At 45.5% G+C, this 17,912-nt stretch overlaps 1 protein-coding gene across 1 annotated transcript in view; it reads left to right on the forward strand.

Moving 5' to 3' along the window:
* Cpxm2 (carboxypeptidase X, M14 family member 2) overlaps nt 1–17,912 on the forward strand; it is a 151,021-nt gene that overhangs the window by 55,190 nt on the left and 77,919 nt on the right. Inside the window, exon 4 of the mRNA XM_004659267.3 lies at nt 9,300–9,439. Within this exon, the coding sequence (XP_004659324.2) occupies nt 9,300–9,439 (140 nt within the window). The remainder of the gene's footprint in view (nt 1–9,299; nt 9,440–17,912) is intronic.

Raw genomic sequence — 17,912 nt, forward strand, 5'->3', positions numbered from 1 at the left:
ATGAAAATGAGGCTATCACGTCATTTTTATCCTTTGGATGTTGTCTATTATTTTTTTTTCCAGTTAGTGTTGACAATCTTACTGTGCTAATGTTAGTAAGCTTGATCAACTTTGATTGTATCTTAGGGGTTGGGGAGATGGCTCAGTGGTAAGGTGCTTTCCACACAAGCCTAAGGACCTGAGTTTAGAACCCCAGCATCCACGTAGAAGCTGGGTGTGGCAGTGCGTGCCCGCAATCCAGGCCCCATAAATAGGTGGAGGCAGGAGGCTCCCTGGACCTCGCACGCTAGCTTATAGCAGAAACAGTAAGCTCTGTTTTCCGTGAGAAACACAGTCTCAAAAAATAAGGCTGAGGACTGGAGAGATGGCTTAGCGGTTAAGTGCTTGCCTGTGAAGCCTAAGGACCCTGGTTCGAGGCTCGAATCCCCAGGACCCATGTTAGCCAGGATGCACAAGGGGGTACGCGTCTGGAGTTCGTTTGCAATGGCTGGAAGCCCTGGAGCGCCCATTCTCTCTTTCTCTATCTGCCTTTTTCTCTGTCTGTCGCTTTTAAATAAATAAATTAAAAAAAAAATAAGGCTGAGAAGTGAATGAAGCCAGCCTCTGTCTTGCACATATTGATGCACACATGTGCACGTGCCTACACATGTATGTCTGCCCACATAGGAACATGCATGCACACATGCACATATGCCACATATACATAGGCATTCAAAGAATTGGGTCTTAGGGTTTTTTTTTTTTTTTTTTTGGTTTTTTGAGATAGGGTCTCACTCTAGCCCAGGCTGACCTGGGATTCACTATGTAGTCTCAGGGTGGCCTCGAAATCACAGTGATTCTCCTACCTCTGCCTCCCGAGTGCTTAGACTAAAGGCATGCACCACCATGTCGGGTTCAAGGCTTTTCTTTTTATGACTATGTAAATATTTCTTCTTACTAAGCCAAGAAATATATATTTAAGCCAAAAAAGTTCATTTTATATTGCTCCTTGACCTTATGTTTTTCTAGAACTGCTTAAATGTTTTGAAAATGTCTTCTATATCTAGCAACAGGGCTGGGTCTGTTAACACCCTTCAGATGCCTTTAATCGGGAAAGCCTGTGAGTAATCGCAGCCTACTTTTGCTCCTTTTTCTGTGGCCGTCTCTTCTGATTTCCTGAGCTGCTCGTGGCTCACCTGTGGAGCCACCGCAGTCTTGAGACCTCCTTCACTGTGATTCTGAGAATTCTCTTCTGTGTTGGAACTCCAAACTTCTGGATCTCTTCCTTATGTTTCCAGTGTTCTGCCTTTGGGAAACACGTTCTCTAGTAGCCTCATGGAAATGGCATGTGAGAAATAAGAGTTTGGAGAAGCTGATGAATCTAAAACTGTCTTTATTTTACCTCCATACTGAATTGATAATCCGTCCAGACACAAAATCCTAGGGTGTGAAATCTTTGTGGATTCAGGATTCTGAGGCATGCTCTCTCCATTCTTCTAGAATTCTCAATAATATTAGTGATATTAATTAATATTATTCTCAATAAGAAAACAATGTGCCATCATTATGCCTCTTTGTCTTTATGTATTTGTCTTATTATTTGTTTTCTCTTTGGTAGTTCTTGAAATCTATTTTTTTTTTGTTTGTTTCTGATGCTTTGATGGTTTGCAATGGCATGCCTTAGTTTATTCATTGTGTTTTTAGTGTTTTGTAGACTTCAGCCTTTCACATCTAGGAGATCATATCACGTTTTTTATTTGGTGGATTTTTCCCTAAAATTATTCTGGATTTCTTCCTCTGCTCTTGTTTTTCTCCCGCTGACTGTTTTTGTGTTCTGTTTACTTTTTGTAAAAATTTCCTCAACTTTTCCTATTTAACCTTTCTTTTTATTTTTAGAAATATTTTTATTTATCTATTTAACAGATAGAGGGGCATGGACATGCCTGGGTCTTCTGCCACTGCATGTGCCCCTTTGTGCATCTGGATTTATTTGGGCACTGGGGAATCATACTGGGGCCATCAGACTTTGCAAGCCAGCACCTTTTACTACTGAGCTGTCTCTCTAGTCTTAATCTTTCTTTTAAACTCAGCTTTTACATTCTTCACTTCTACAAGGCCTTTCTTATTCCCTGCTTCTTTTGCTTTTTTAGAGTGCCCTGTTCTTGTTTCATGTCACCAAGATCTTTCTGGAATAACAGTTAAAGCTTCTTTGATGTGCTTTCTGTTCTCTGTCACGCCTTGCGTTGCTTGTTTTGTTTTGCTTTGTTTCAACCTGGCTGCATCACGTTAGTGTCTGGGAAGGAGAGTGGAGCTGGACCACATCACTCCACAGTATGCTGACAGCCACTGAAATCTGTCACAGCACACCCTCACTCTGCTTACCTGGGCTCCACATAGCCACAGTTTCTATGATTTTTATTTTGAAATTTAAAAAAACAAAAACAAGCAAGCAAGCAAACAAACCAACAAAAAACTCAGGTCCTCTGTGGAGTGCAGGAGTAAATATGGAGGACCTCACTGCTTTTTTCCACACATTGGGGGAATAGTTCCTCTTCAGTCCTGCCTTGCCTTTCCTTCCAAGACTCCTGCACTCCCTTGAGGCTCTGTGTGGCTCCATTCTGCTGGAGTCCTGTGCTTCCTTCCCCAGAAACACTCAGGATTCCTCCATCGGATTTCTGTCTTCAAATATAATAATTTAAGTTTTTTGTTTGTTTGTTTGTTTTGTACCAGTGATTGAGGTTATGATGTTCTTTCTTTAAAGGGATTCTTAAGGGAAGGACAGAGGAAAACTAACACGTTTATTACATCACTTTGAAATAGAAAAATTCTATATGATTAATCTCAAGCACGTTATATTAGGTTTGGTTTTTGTTTTGGGCTTACTAGTAACTACATTTAACTTTCCCATAACTGAGCCTGTCAGAAGGAAGATAGATGATTCCTATAACTTGATTGCCTTGAAAAAATTCCCTTAATTCTTAATTCATTAGCTGCTGTGGCAGAACGAAGCATGCCGTGCTAATGGTGGTTTTGACACTAGCTTATCCTTTAAGGAATCCAACCTTTAAATTTAACAACTGTTAGCTGAAGTTTCTCCGAAATGTATCCTGTGCTCTTAAACAACGTGGTGGAGATTCTTGCCTTCTGTTTTCTCAGAGGTGTTTTACTGATTCCGCTAATTGTGCCACAGTGCAGCGTGGTGACCTCTCTAGGTGATGGCTTTGTTGGTTCCTAATTGGTTTTGCAGAGAAGGCTGCCATTTCCTCATGAGTCATCCACCGCCAGGGCGCTCCCTCTCCAGTGACACTGGGCTACACTTAATTGGCTATTTGGTATGCCCAGAAAGAACTGAGATTGGCAGTGAGAGCAATAGCTACAGGCTGGAGAAGCCAGGAACTTTACATGCAATGCCAAGGCTTGGTTGGCAGATGCTGGGGGAGAAGAACCGGCTCCTCTAGGCTTCTGGGGTTTCACAGGGAAAGAGCCCAAGCCACGGGCTGCTCTGTGCTCGCTGGTGCACCTTAAACCAGGATCGGTACCATGGCGTTTGAAAGATTTCACCCAGGTGCCTCTTCCTGTGGAAGTGGTCTTGGGCAGTGTAGGGGGTTAGCAGCAGCCTTGTCCTCTACCCCTCCACTAGCCGTGACAGCCTCAAATGACTCCAGTCACTGCCAAATTGTTTGCTTGTTTGCTTGATTTTTCACAATAAAAATCATAGAAACTGTGGCTGTGTGGGTAAACAGAGTGAGGGTGTGCCGTGACAGGGCAGTGTGGGCATCCGCTGACAGCCTCAGAGCATGGGCTGCCTTTTAGCTCAGAATCTGGATGGTGTTCTGAATGTTTGAAGTTGTAAAAAAAAAAAGTGATGGCAATGACCTGGAATAGTAGCATAATTCCCCAGAATCACGTAAAATTTGAACTGATTCATAAACCACATGCGTTTCCACATACTGACAGTGCTAACCAATTGTACACCGCTGCTTTAAATATCCTGATAACTAACATCTTTGGAGCACTTATTTAAGAAATTAAAAATTTTAAGCTGGGCGTGATGGCGCCTGCCTTTAATCCCAGCACTCGTGAGGCAGAGGTGGGAGGATCTCCATGAGTTCGAGGCCACATAGGGAATTCCAGGTCAGCCTGGGCTAGAGTGAAACCCTCAAAAAACCAAAATAAATAAATAAATAAATAAAAATTAAAGACTTTATGTGCGTGTGATGTATGTGTGTGTGTGGGGGGGTCACTCATGTACCGCAGCGTGCATGTGGAGGTTTTGAGGACAACCTTGGGGTTTTTGTTCTCTTCTTCCACTTTTCTTTTTTTTTTTTTTAAATTATTTATTTATTTATTTGAGAGCGACAGACACAGAGAGAAAGACAGATAGAGGGAGAGAGAGAATGGGCGTGCCAGGGCTTCCAGCCTTTGCAAACGAACTCCAGACGCATGCGCCCGCTTGTGCATCTGGCTAACGTGGGACCTGGGGAACCGAGCCTCGAACCGGGGTCCTTAGGCTTCACAGGCAAGCGCTTAACTGCTAAGCCATCTCTCCAGCCCTCTTCTTCCACTTTTCCACCATTTAAAAACATTTTATTTATTGGCATGCAGAGAAAGAGAGAGAGGGAAAGGGCATGCCAGGGACTCTAGCCACTGCAAATGAACTGCAGAGAAAGGCACCACTTTGTGTATCTGGCATTACGTGGGTCCTGGAGACTCTAACCCAGGTCATTAGGCTTTGCAGGCAAGTGCCTCAACCACTGGTCCATGTCTGCAGCCCCCACCTGCTTTGAGAAGGGACCTCGTTGTTTTGGTACTGTGTGTGCACCAGGCTATCTGGCCTTCAAGCCTCTGGATTCCCCTTGCCATTGCTGTGGGCACACTGCAGTCAATGATGCAGATGCCACTTTGTGCCAGCTTGGCACAGGTGACATGGGATTTAACTCAGCCCGTCAGGCTTTCAAGCAAGCACCTTTAACCTCTCAGTCACCTCCCCAGCCCCCAGCACTCATTCTTTAAAAAAAAAAAAATTATTTATTTATTTATTTATTTGACAGAGAAAGAGGAAGAGAGACAGAGGAAGAGAGAATGAATGGGTGCATCAGGGCCTTCAGCCACTGAAAACGAACTCCAAACCCCTTTACATCTGGCTAACGTGGGTCCTGGGGAATCGAACCTAGGTCCTTTGGCTTTGCAGGCAAATGCCTTAACAGCTAAGCCATCCCTCCAGCCCAGCACTCATTCTTTTTACCCACACTTTGATGTCAGCACTAAGGGGGAAAGGATCATCACCCCTCATTGACATATGTAGAAACCAAAGCACAGCACAGAGCAGGTGGGCAAATGGTCCAAGTTTATTTTTATTTATCTATTTATTTGACAGAGAAAGAGAGAGAGAATGGGCACATCAGGGCCTCCAGCCACAGCAAACGAACTCCAGATATATGTGCCTCCTTGTGTATCTGGCTAACATGGGTCCTGGAGAATCAAACCTGGGTCCTTTGGCTTTGTAGGCAAATGCCTTATCAGCTAAGCCATCCATCCAGCCCAGCTCTCATTCTTTTTACCCACACCTTTATGTCAATCCTAAGGGAGAAATGACCATCACCCTCTCATTGACAGATGTAGAAACCAAAGCACAGCACAGAACAGTTGGGCAAATGGCCCAAGTTTATTTTTATTTATTTATTTGACAGAGAAAGAGGGAGAGAGGGTGTGGTGGTTTGATTCAGGTGTCCCCAATAAACTTAGGTGTTCTGAATGCTAGGTTCCCAGCTGATGGATATTTGGGAATTAAGCCCTCCTGGAGGGAGTGTATTGTTGGGGGCGGGCTTAAGGGCTATATAGCCAGTTTCCCCATGCCAGTGTTTGGCACACCCTCCTGTTGCTGTAGTCCACCTTATGTTGGCCAGGGAGTGATGTCCACCCTCCGCTCATGCCATCGTTTTCCCCTGCCATCATGGAGCTTCCCCTCAAGCCTGTAAGCCAAAATAAATCTCTTTTTCCAAGAAGCTGCTCTTGGTTGGGTGATTTCTACCAGCAATGCGAACCGGACTGCAACAGAGGGAGAGAGAGACAGAGAGAGAGTGGCAGAGAAAGAGAGAGAGAGAGAATGGGCGCATCAGGGCCTCCAGCCATTGCAAACGAACTCCAGATGCATGTGTCTCTTTGTGTATCTGGCTAACGTGGGTCCTGGAGAATTGAACCTGGGTCCTTTGGCTTTGTAGGCAAATGCCCTTAACCACTAAGCCATCCCTCCAGCCCAAATGGCCCACGTTTAGACAGTGTAGAGGGTCAGCTGGAACTCACAGCTTTTGGTGGAACCTTAGAGCCACACTCTTTACCAGCACCTGTCCAGGGACTATCAGCCTGTGTCATGTGTAGACTTCAATCTGTCCTTCTGCCCTGAGCTCTCGGGGCAAGGCTGCTTGCTTCTTTCACTTTTAACATCCACCGTGCAGCAGAGGCATGGGGAGGTTCCTTTACTAAAGGAAAAGAACTGTTCTGAGCACCAGCCCCGCCCCCACGGCTGTTCACGAGAACAGGAGGCCCATAACAAGGACAACAAAAAGAGCCCAAGTGTGTGTCGTGGTTTCTTGAGAGGAGATGGGCGGGTTGTGATATCGTAGGTCATTACTGTGCTGCGGATGTCTGTTATTAGGAAGATAATTGTCTTCAGATGGAGAAAGGAAGCGGCAGTGTAATTATAGCCCTCGGCTGCCATCATGACCTGCTTGCTGTCTGGCGGGGTTGGGAACTGAGACGCCTTGTGCGCAGAGAGGCACCAGGCTTCTGAAAGAATTACCCGGCCCCGGCCCCAGATGCACAGGTAACAAAGCTGCTAAACGCAAGCTTTTCTAGATGATTCTAGAAGGCAGAACCTACAGAACTGCCGGGTACTACCAGAGACATCTCTGAAGCCATCTGGACCCTTGTGCTGGGGAAGTGAGAGTTTGGTTTCTGGGGAGTATTGACTAACAGCTTGTGTGTGTGTGTGTGTACACGCATGTATGTGCACATGTGTGTAGAGGGCAGAGGGCAACCTCAGGTGTCATTCTTCAGGTGCCACCCAATTTTTTTTTTTTTGAGATAGGGTCTCTAAACTGATCTAGAACTCTCCATATAGGCTAGACTGGCTTACCAGTTAACTCAATTGAACCCCACAACTATATCTTTGTGGTCAGAGTTGGAATTATAAGCTATCCAAAACATTTAAAAAATATTTTATTGGGGGCTGGAAAGATGGTTTAGTGGTTAAGGCGCATGCCTTCAAAGCCTAAGGACCCGGGTTCGATTCTCCAGGTCCCATGTTAGCCAGATGCACATGGTGTTCATGATGCATCTGGAGTTCGTTTGCAGTGGCTAGAGGTCCTGGCATGCCCATTCTCACTCTCTGTCTCTCCCTCTCTCTGTATTAAATAAATAAATAAATAAATAAATAAATAAATAAATAAATCTTTAAAATATTTGATTGGCTTATTTATTTGCAAGGAGAGAGAGAATGAATGGACATTCCAGGGCCTCTAGCCACTGCAAACATACTCTAGATGCATGTACCACTTTATGCATCTGGCTTACGTGGGTACTAGGGACTCAGACATGGATTGTTAGGCCTTGTAGGAAAATGCCTTAACTGCTGAGTCATTTCTCCAGAACCCCTCCCCTCCCACCAACCTTTCTTTTAAAACACATGGGCTCTGTGGGCCAAAGTCAGATCCTCATGCTTGGAAGGCAAGCATTTTCCAACAGAGTTATTTCCCCAGCCTGACTAATGGTTTTTAAACTCCCTTTCATTTGAGACTGCAGTGCTTTTAAAAGACCATGCTAAGTTAGCAGTCTACTGTTTGCTTCAAAAGTCATTGAGGATGAATTCAGGATTGCACTGAAGATGCACAAACCACAATTTGGTACTGACGCAGGGTTGCATGAGTTCCTGTGGTGATGGGCAGAGTTCTGCTGCTGTATCTCTTGGCTCGGTTGGTCATGTACTATCACCGTCTTCTGAACTGTTGCCCATTAAAGGGCAGGCTGGACCCCAAAATGTGAGCTGAAAAGGGCTAAATGAATGAGAGGATAGGCTGAACTGTCAGTCTGACATTCTTCTGACTTTTTCCCCTCTTGTTATGTCCTTGTGAAATAGCCATAGGAAAAGGAGGGTTCATGAAGAAGGAGGCTAAGCAAACAAGAATGTTTCACTTGACTCAAATATCTCTTTTTAAAGTATGGGTTTATTTCGTGTGTATATATGTATAATATGTGCATGGTGATAATGAATTGTGGATGTGTGACATGCATGTGTGTGCTGAGGCCGGAGGGGAAGGTCAGGTGTCCCTTATTTCTCATCTATGTGTTTTCTCGAGATAGTCTTTCACTCCACCTGGAGTTACTGATTTCAGTCAGGCAGCCTCAGCGATTAATTCTCCTGTTACTACACCCCCATTAGAGTGGCAGCCGTGTGCAGGGCTACACCACCCAGCTTGGGAATCAACTCAGCCCCAGGTACTCTCTCAGGTCCTCACGTGTGTGTGGCAAGCACTTTTACCCACCAAGCCATCTCTCCAGCTCCTAATCATTCATGTATGTATATGTGTGTGTGTGTGTGTGTGTGTGTGTGTGTGTGTGTGTGTGTGTGTGTATCAAGAAACCATCTCTTCAAATGGTGAGAATGTAAGAACAATTTCAGACCAGAAGTTTAACCTACCTTGGAAATGCAGATCTAAAGAAATTTTGTTCATACTTGTGACTGATAACCCGCAGACTAAATGAGCTAAATTCTTATGGATAAATATTCATTAGATAGATGCTTATTCTTCAGGGCTCAGCTCAAATGCCACCCTCATCTTGGAGAGTCTCTGTGTGATCTCTGGGGACACAGCTGGGCTGTCCTTAAATGCTCCCACAGCAGTTTGCGCAGAGTCCTCCGCGGCACCAGCTCATTGCGCCGTCACGCAGCCGCTGCCTGGATGGTGAGGTTCCCAGAGAAAACTCTCCACCTCTGATTCCCCAGCACCCAGAGCATGTGGGCGGGTATGCAGGAGACTGGGTTTGTGTGCTGGATAACTGAGTAATAGGAGAACTCATTAAATTTCATCCTTCACGCTGGGCAAGAAGAGAACATGTCATCTTGAGATAGTCTAACTTCTTAACACTATATAATACCCTTATATAATTTAAAACAGGAAGTTCAGGGCATAATAATTTTTTTCTTCATCCCCCTTCTTACTTTTAAAATTTTATCTCTTTCTTCTCTCAATCTCATTAAAATATTAGCCTTAATCGTCTTAAACCCAGGGTCTTTCTGAAGAGCACCCCTCTTTTCTTTCCAGGCAGGCATTAATGAGAACGACTTTTATGATGGGGCATGGTGCGCGGGCAGGAGTGACCTCCAGCAGTGGATTGAAGTAGATGCCCGACGCCTGACCAAGTTCACAGGGGTCATCACTCAAGGAAGGAATTCACTCTGGCTGTAAGTGGACCTGAATCAATGCCTGCTGGGCTCTGTCTTCGATGTAGTGTTAGAAGGTTTTGCCAGACATAAGGAAGTTGCCGAGTAGATTTGGTGAGGGGTAACTCAGGGGAAGAATACTGGACTCTGAGGGGACTGAAAGTGCAGGAGCAGAGCAGGGTCCTCCTGGAAGGGAGAAGGAAATAGGCCCAGAGACAGTCATAGCGTCCAGCTGCCATCTTGAACCGTGGTGAGATATTGACTTCAGGACAGGTGAGTTGAACTCATCCTGAGGTAGGGGCACTGGACAAGTGTTGAGCACACAGCCTGGGCATCATGTGTATGAACCAGCCAGACCCTGGAAGAAAGGCTAGAGCCTTGGAAGGTTCTCAAATGAAGGACTGCTAGAGATTTACTTAAATGTGAGGCCTGGGAATGAGGCTGTGTTTTAAACCTGACTTTGAGGTCAGCGCTGTGTCAATAACAAGTATGACCAGTCCCAAGCGAGATGGCTGTGTGTTGGCACTGTCATTTGCTGGCGCTAAGTGAACCTGTGTCCCGGTCCAGAATGACTGGTGTGGAGGAATTGAGCTGAGACTGGGGCGAGTCAACAGAACCAGGGACTCCAGGCAATTTCTTCTGCATAGAAGCCCAGAGGCAGCAGCTTGCAGAGCTTTCATTAGAAGAGCTCTGTGTCCAGGGTTTGTGCAGAGCTTATGCAGATAACGGCTTATACAAAACAAAGAAGATGGCAACTTCCCTGTCTCAGAAGGAGGAGACAATTTTGGCTAACTTGAGGCTATAGATGAATATTAGACCTCCTTAACAGCAGGAGAATAAGCACCATAAACACTGTTGCCAGCATTCTGTGATGAGGCACAGGTGTCCTTTTTCTCAAAGGATAGTGTCTGCAGAATCATAGTCTTCTGCAAACAGAATGCAATAGGCTAAAAGCCACCTACATATGGGGGCCTCCCAACCCTCCATCTTGGGCTGTGGATGTCACTCCATTGGTAGACTATTTGTCTAGCATGCCTAAAGCATAAACTAGGCATGGTAGCACATGCCTATAGACCTAGGAGGAAGAGGTAGGAGTATCAGAAGTTCAAGGTCATTCTCAGCTGCATACACATGGATGAACCTTGAGCACATGATGCTCAGTATAATAAACACGTCACAGAAGGACAGTTTTCCTTATATGAGGGTACAGCGTGTCAGGTTCTTAGAGACAGGAAGTGGAGTGGTGATTTACATATGCTGGAAGGAAAGGGAGTGGGGCTTTAATATTTGTAAATATAGAGTGTGGGAAGATGCCAAGGTCGAGAGATAGACGGTGGCAATGATGGCACATTAGTGTGAATTTATTTCATGCCACAGACGTGTATACTTGAAATAGTCTATATGATGCATTTGGTGTCATGCATATTTTATGCCAATCAACATATTTTTATTATGCAAAATGTTATATTAATTAATACATTAAAAGACACATATATATCCTCTCCATCTCGGCTCAGGACTGGTTGTGGAGATGGACGTGGGCATCGGGCATGCAGACGTGGAGGCTCAGTGGGTCTCAGCATGATAAGTAGCAGGTCTTCAGCATCTGTTTGCACTGAGGAGTCATGAAGACAAATGCTCCACACTTGAGCGTTAAGGAAACTGGTCACGTGTCTCAGCTGAGACCCCCTCCTGCCCAGGAATGGCCACCGCTCACACTGCAGCAGTAGTGCCCAGCTCCATTCCTTGGCATCGTTCACTATTCACTAATCACCTCGCTAATGGCAACCACGTAAAATCAAAGTGGTGAATGCTGGTGAGATTGTTGGCAGTGGTGAGGCATGGGCCACAGAGAGCCACACCCTGCTGCCAGCCAGCAGCTGCCTGAGGGGTTCTTGTCACAAACCTCTGCTCAGGTGCAGCCAAGGTTCTTGACTTCCTGGCAGGGCAGATTTCAGGAGGAGCCAGTCAGGTCAGCACCAGCTGGAGTTTATCAGTAAGGGATTTGTGACTAGACTTGAGAACCGGAGTTGATAGGAAGAAAAGGTGTTCAGGGAAAGCATAAGGGACATCCAGTCATGGGTGTGGCCTTTTCGACACAGAGGGTCTCACGTCAGTGTCCTTCCAATAGCCGGATATATGATTTTGGTGGCTTCTGAAGTGGTTACTTCTCGAAGGGCTGCTGAGGAACTTAAACAAGATCATAAGAGGGCTTGTGATACTGGGTAGAATCACAGCTGGTAGGTAAACCCTGTCAGAGAGATGTTTTCACTGTAAACAATTTCAGTCTTGTTCGTGAAACTTCCGCAAAACTGCAGGTTCACATCTGTGACAGTGAGACCATACATGGTTAGGCCTGAAGCATGATTTATTTGCTTTTTTAGTATTCTTATTTGAAACATTTCTTTTTTTATTGGCAACTTCCATAATTGTAAATGATATCCCCTGGTAATTCCCTCCCTCCCCCACTTTCCTCTTTGAACCTTCACTCTCCATCATATCCCCTCCCCCTCTCAATCCGTCTCTTTTATTTTGATGTCATGATCCTTTCCTCCTATTCTGATGGTCTTGTGTAGGTAGTGTTGGGCACTGTGAGGTCATGGATATCCAGGCCATTTTGTGTCTGGAGGAGCACGTTGTAAGGAGTCCTACTTTTGGCTCTTGGTTCATTGTTTTGGAATAAATGACTCAGCTGGTGCGGGACTTCAAGCAGACTCCAGAGCAAGAGGCCTGTTTCCCATTCCATGTCTCCATAACTAACCCTGTCTTGCTATCCTACCTCAGAGATTAATTCAAATTTCTGAAGAGGTCAACATTAATAACTAAATGGTGACAAGAGAGCTGTACTGACATCTAGCTACCTGTCATTATTCCTGGAAAGGGGACATTCTTACAGAGTGACAGTTGTCTGGCAGGAACACATCACCAGTTTTCCTCTGCATTTCTTTTGATTACATAGACAATATAGTAGCATTTAAAAATATCTAATAGCAGGGGTTGGAAAGATGGCTTAGCAGTTAAGTGCTTGCCTATGAAGCCTAAGGACCCTAGTTCGAGGCTCGATTCCCTAGGACCCACATAAGCCAGATGCACAAGGTATCATATGCATCTGGAGTTCATTTGCAGTGGCTGGAGGCCCTGGTGTGCCCATTCTCTCTCTCTCTCTCTCTCTCTCTCTCTCTCTCTCTCTGCCTCTTTCTCTGTTTGTATGTCTCTCTCAAATAAATAAATAAAACAAAAAATATCTAATAGTGAGCCGGACATGGTGGCACATGCCTTTAATCCTAGCACTGGAGAGGCAGAGGTAGGAGGATCGCCATGAGTTCGAGGCCACTCTGAGACTACATAGTGAATTCCAGGTCAGCCTGAGCTAGTTGAGTGAGACCCTATCTCGTAAAACCAAAAAAAAAAAAAATCTAGTAGTATTTTAAAACATGGCATATGATTCCACTGACTTTATTCCAACAGATTATTTTTTACATGTTGCACATTGACTTACATCATTCGTGACTTAATCTATCCATGACGTTGCTCATGCTGCAACCCAAACCACATCATGGTCATTTTTAATGTCCGTCATTTACTCAACCACACCTTGATCACTGACCCAATTCACTGTGCTCTCATTTCATAGTGAAAGAAGCCTTTTCATCTTTTGCCTTCGTTTGAATTACATCCTTCAAATAAATTTCCAGGGCTGGGATCATTGTGAATTGTGACAAGACTTGGTTGCTGCTTTTTGGGGTGCGCTGCTTTGGGGATCGCACTGTTTTCTCAGCGGCCTTCCCATGGGCGTTCATGGAGCTACTTCCCACTCTGCTCCGCGGGCTTTGATCACTGCCAGCCGATTCCCGTCATGGTTATTTTTTTCTGGTTACATTTTGAGGGGCATGGAAGTTGGAAAAAGGAAACTTGTGGGGAAAAGATGGGTTTGGGAAAACCAGTGAGGAATGAAAGCCGGGGTTTTGTTCTTCACACGTGGACGATAACCTGTCTTGCCTCTGTCACTGTAGGTGGGATGGTCTGGTTATTACTGGATTAGGATGTAAGGGCCAGGCGAGCGCAATGCTCATGTTCTGTGTCAGTGAGAAACACGAGAAGGCTTAGAAGAGCCGTGTCTTTCATCGCCTACCCATGATAGGGACTTGTAAAGAGGGAAGGCTGGGGATGAAAGTACTCTTGAGTCAGAATATTTATGCCTAATTATACTTCAAGTTCAATGATTATTTAGGGTATGAAGAGAAGAAACCTGAGATGTTCCACTGCCTTACCTCATGGGACAGGACACCCACCGCGGACTGAACGGGGTGTGGAAGGATGGCATGTTTTGGTAGTTGAGCCCTTTTCCAACCTTAGGCAGGGATGATGTAGAAGTGTGACCATTAAGTATGCCAACAACAGAAATCATTGAACTCTCACTGTAAAAAGGACAGCACATGTCTTACCTCATAACCTCTCTCTCCCTACATTGTCCCCAGAAAGCATAACACCATTTTTAAGGTCCCCTTCTTTGGCTTTCTGTATTTCTCTCCAACTGTCATTGAGAACCTTGCAGATAGAGACCGTGACACCATCTGTATCTCAGGGAACCTGTTCAGCATGTGCAGCAATTTGATGCCCAACACGTGACTCTGTGTGACTGCCTATCTTTAGTCTGACAGCGTTCACTCTGAGCAATAGCGGGTTAACGGATCTTTGACTATAAGTGACTAAGTGCAGGCTTAAGATGTGACAGGGAAGAGAACTAGAAAAGAGAAAGCTAGTAGAAGTTATGACCCTGGAATCATGTGACTCCTGACTCTCACTGGTTCTGAGAGTTCCTTTCTGGAAACCTCAGTCTTCTGTCCTTTAAAATGGGATGGCCAGCCAGGAGTGGTGGTACACACCTTTAATCCCAGCACTTGGGAGGCAGAGGTAGGAGTGAGTACTGCCATGAGTTCAAGGCCACCTTGAGACTACAGCCTGTGCTACAGCAAGACCCTACCTCAAAAATAAAATAATAATAATAATAAATAAAGAAAAATAAAAAATAAAATGGGATGACCATTCTCTGTCTCCTACAGATGTGGCGGGGGTTAGCAGTGGTTATAATTATGATGTTTAAAGTTTACCCAGAGAAGTACATGGGACTTTCTTCCTTCCCCACTTCTCTGAGCTTTTTATCTTTAGCCACAGATCTTTCTCTCAAATAAAATCTTTCTTGGAAACATTTGGAGAAAGACAGGTGAGCCTGCTGTGTGGGGGTGTCGGGATGAGGGGAATGCCTCCTGCCTGGCCGTCTCTGCTCCCATCATAGAACTCCCTAGATGACAGATGGGTCATGTGTCTCTATGTGAAGCATTCTCGAAGGCTTGAGGTGCCTGGAGCAGGTTACAGCTTGCCCACTCCCCAAGTGCTAACTGCTACTTCTGGCAGCCTGCAGGTTACTGGCAGCTCTGGGGTTCAGATCAAACAGGCAACACCCGAGCTGAAGCCAGAGCTGAACTTTCAATCAAATGTAAAAAGCAGACTCCACTCTCAGTGTGTGCTGCATTTGGCTGGGTAATATTTTAGATATGGAGAGGAAAGGGGCCTCCTGCTCTGGGAATTGGCCAAGTAGATATTGTTGATTAACAGACCTTCTTGCTGGCAGTGGAATGTAAAATCACTTAGCAAATATATACTTAATATACATGTATGGACATACCACAGCTCAGTCAGTAAAGTGCTTACCCATGAAGACCTAGGTCAGACCCCAGAACCCATGAATAAAAAGCTGGGTGTGATGCTCATGCCAGGAATCCCAAAGCTAGAAGTGCAGAAGCAGATGGATCCCTGGAGCCTGCTGGTCAGTCTATGCCAGGCCAGTGAGAAATCCTGTCTCAGAATAAGAAGTGTTATAGTTGCTTTCTCATTGCTGGCATGAAACACCTGACCAAAGGCAGAATATGGGTGGAAAGTCTCTATTTTGGCTTAAAGTCTCAAAGGAAAGCTCCATGATGACAGGGCAAAGATGACATGAGCAGAGGCTGGACATCACCTCTGTCACAGCAGGTGGAAATAGCAGCAGGAGAGTGAGCCAAACTCCAGCAAAGGGGGACTGGCTCCAGTACACCTAAGCTTGCCCTCAACAACACACCTCCCCCAGCAATGCTCCACCTTCCAAATTGCCATCAGCTGGACACCAAACATGTAAAACACGTCAATTTATGGGGGACACCTGATTCAGACCACCACAAGAGGTATATAGTATTTGGGGGAACAACATCTGAGGTTGTCCTCTGGCCTTCATAAATACATGTACATTCTTGCCCATTCACACAAATGTACCTGCTGCACACATAGAAATGCACACATATACAAGTAATACAAAAATAATTCTGTTAATGCTTTTTTTAAAAAAAATTTTTGTTCATTTTTATTTATTTAGTTGAGAGCAACAGAGAGAGAAAGAGGCAGATAGACAGAGAGAATGGGCACGCCAGGGCCTCCAGCCACTGCAAATGAACTCCAGATGCGTGCGCCCCCTTGTGCATCTGGCTAACGTGGGTCCTGGGGAATGGAGCCTCAAACCAGGGTCCTTAGGCTTCACAGGCAAGTGCTTTACTGCTAAGCCCCTGTTAATGCTTTTCATTGACATGACTTCTCTTGTTGGTCATTTGAAATGAATGTCCATAATATGATCTGTTTCTAACATTCTTTGCTTGTGTTTATTCACCCACTCATTCATATGGTGTCCACTGAGAGCTCTGTACTAAACGTGAGGAGAACAACCCTAAGCAGGAGGGTGTCCCCGCATGCAGGGAGCTTGGGGTCTAGTGTGAGGATCCGGTATGCTAATAGATGCCGCACTTGACCACAGGCCAAGGGCAGAGGAGGTGCCTTTGACCTGTCATGAGAATGGGAAGAGTGATACAGTGACATTATGAGGCATAGCTGCTGTAATCCCACCACTAATTCATATCCAAGTTGATGATAAACTCTACTATTTCAGTTTCAATATTTTTTCAATTTGTGCTATGTGAAAGTTATAAAATGTAATTGTGTTAATGATTTTGAATGCTTTTTGTCACCAGTATAAACGATCATTTCCCACTGCATTGCAATTTAGTGAAGTGTTAGTACACTAATGGAAACCAGTCTTTGATTTCCCCAGTGACAAAAAGTATGTTAGACGTATGAGCGCTGCAATTATAACCAATGTGATGATGGAAAAGTTAATTATTCTGCATGAGGTGAGTCAGTGCTTCTGAAGATTTAGAAGAAATGCAATTTAAAATAACTAAATGCTTTGCACTTAACTGTTCAACAGACAGAACCATCTGTCCTTCAAGCGAGGCGCCCATTAGAGTGCTGGGTTTGCGGGGTAGGCCTGAGGAAGGTTGGTTACTTGGCTGACTTGGTAACAGGTAGTCAGGCTCATTGGGGTCGTAGCACAGGGAAACATGAAAGTGAGAATACAGGGCACTTGAGGAGTAGCTGGCAGATGCTGGTCCCGGACAAGAGGGGCCGGGAACCAGAGCCTCTGCACCACGCTTCCCTGCCAGAGGAGGGTCCTGCTTTCCCAGCAAGGTGTTCAGCGGGTGCCTCCCTCCCTTTCCAGTGGTACCTATTGTTTTTCTGCATCCCTGGGGGTTGTCCTCTGTCGCTGTCATTACCCTACCCTTGTGGGTCTGGGCCCCACACAGCAGCCCATCAGGTCACATAGGGAGTGTGAGCTAGAACCCTGCTCTTGGGAAGGGAGCCCAGAGCCCCCTGGAAGCAGAGCCTGGCAGGAAGCTTCTTCAATCACTCAGCATGCTTCCCGAGCGAGCATGTCCTGCAGAGTCGCCTCCTCGCTTGACAGGGGGGAAAGGAAATGCTTGGCACTTGTGGGGACCTGGAGAGACAGACACTTCCTCGTTCCCTTCTAACCACTTAGAGAACTGTCAGTTCCTGAACAGTACAGTCTGGCAGGAATAGAAGGGTTTTAATGAAAACACCTTTGGGTTCAAGCACAAGGCCAGGCATGTCACTCTTTCTTCATCTTGAGTTACATTTCACCTGTGCAGGGGCAGTTGTTTAAAATTAGAGTTTTCACAAATGACTCGCAGGGCTTTGACTCAACGCCCCTGACTGAGGAACGAACTCTCAGGCGGTGATGTGCCTGAAGTCCATCTGTATGGTGAGTTCCTGGTTAGAACCTTCCATTGTGAAAGGGTCACTGTGCCTGGGCCATGATTTGTGAGAAACCCACCAGATGGTTGCTGGCCACACGTTGCCTTCAGCTGCTTCCGTTTTGTTCCATAGACGAGTAAGCATGCTCCTGCCTCGGGGTCTTTACACGTGCTGTGTCCTCTGCCTGATGCCAGGGCCCTCTTTACCTTCCCTGCCCCCTTCGGAAGCCCGCCCTTGGTCTCTCTGTGTCTGCTCGTGGCTTTCTTGGGCCACCTTTTCCTTTCTGTGTTTATGGTGCATATAGACATTACTCCAGAAGTACAGCAAGGTTCTTTGCCCCCAGTCTCTGGTGCCAGGT

Source organism: Jaculus jaculus, chromosome 1, assembly GCF_020740685.1.
Source record: "Jaculus jaculus isolate mJacJac1 chromosome 1, mJacJac1.mat.Y.cur, whole genome shotgun sequence".
Lineage (NCBI taxonomy): Eukaryota > Metazoa > Chordata > Mammalia > Rodentia > Dipodidae > Jaculus > Jaculus jaculus.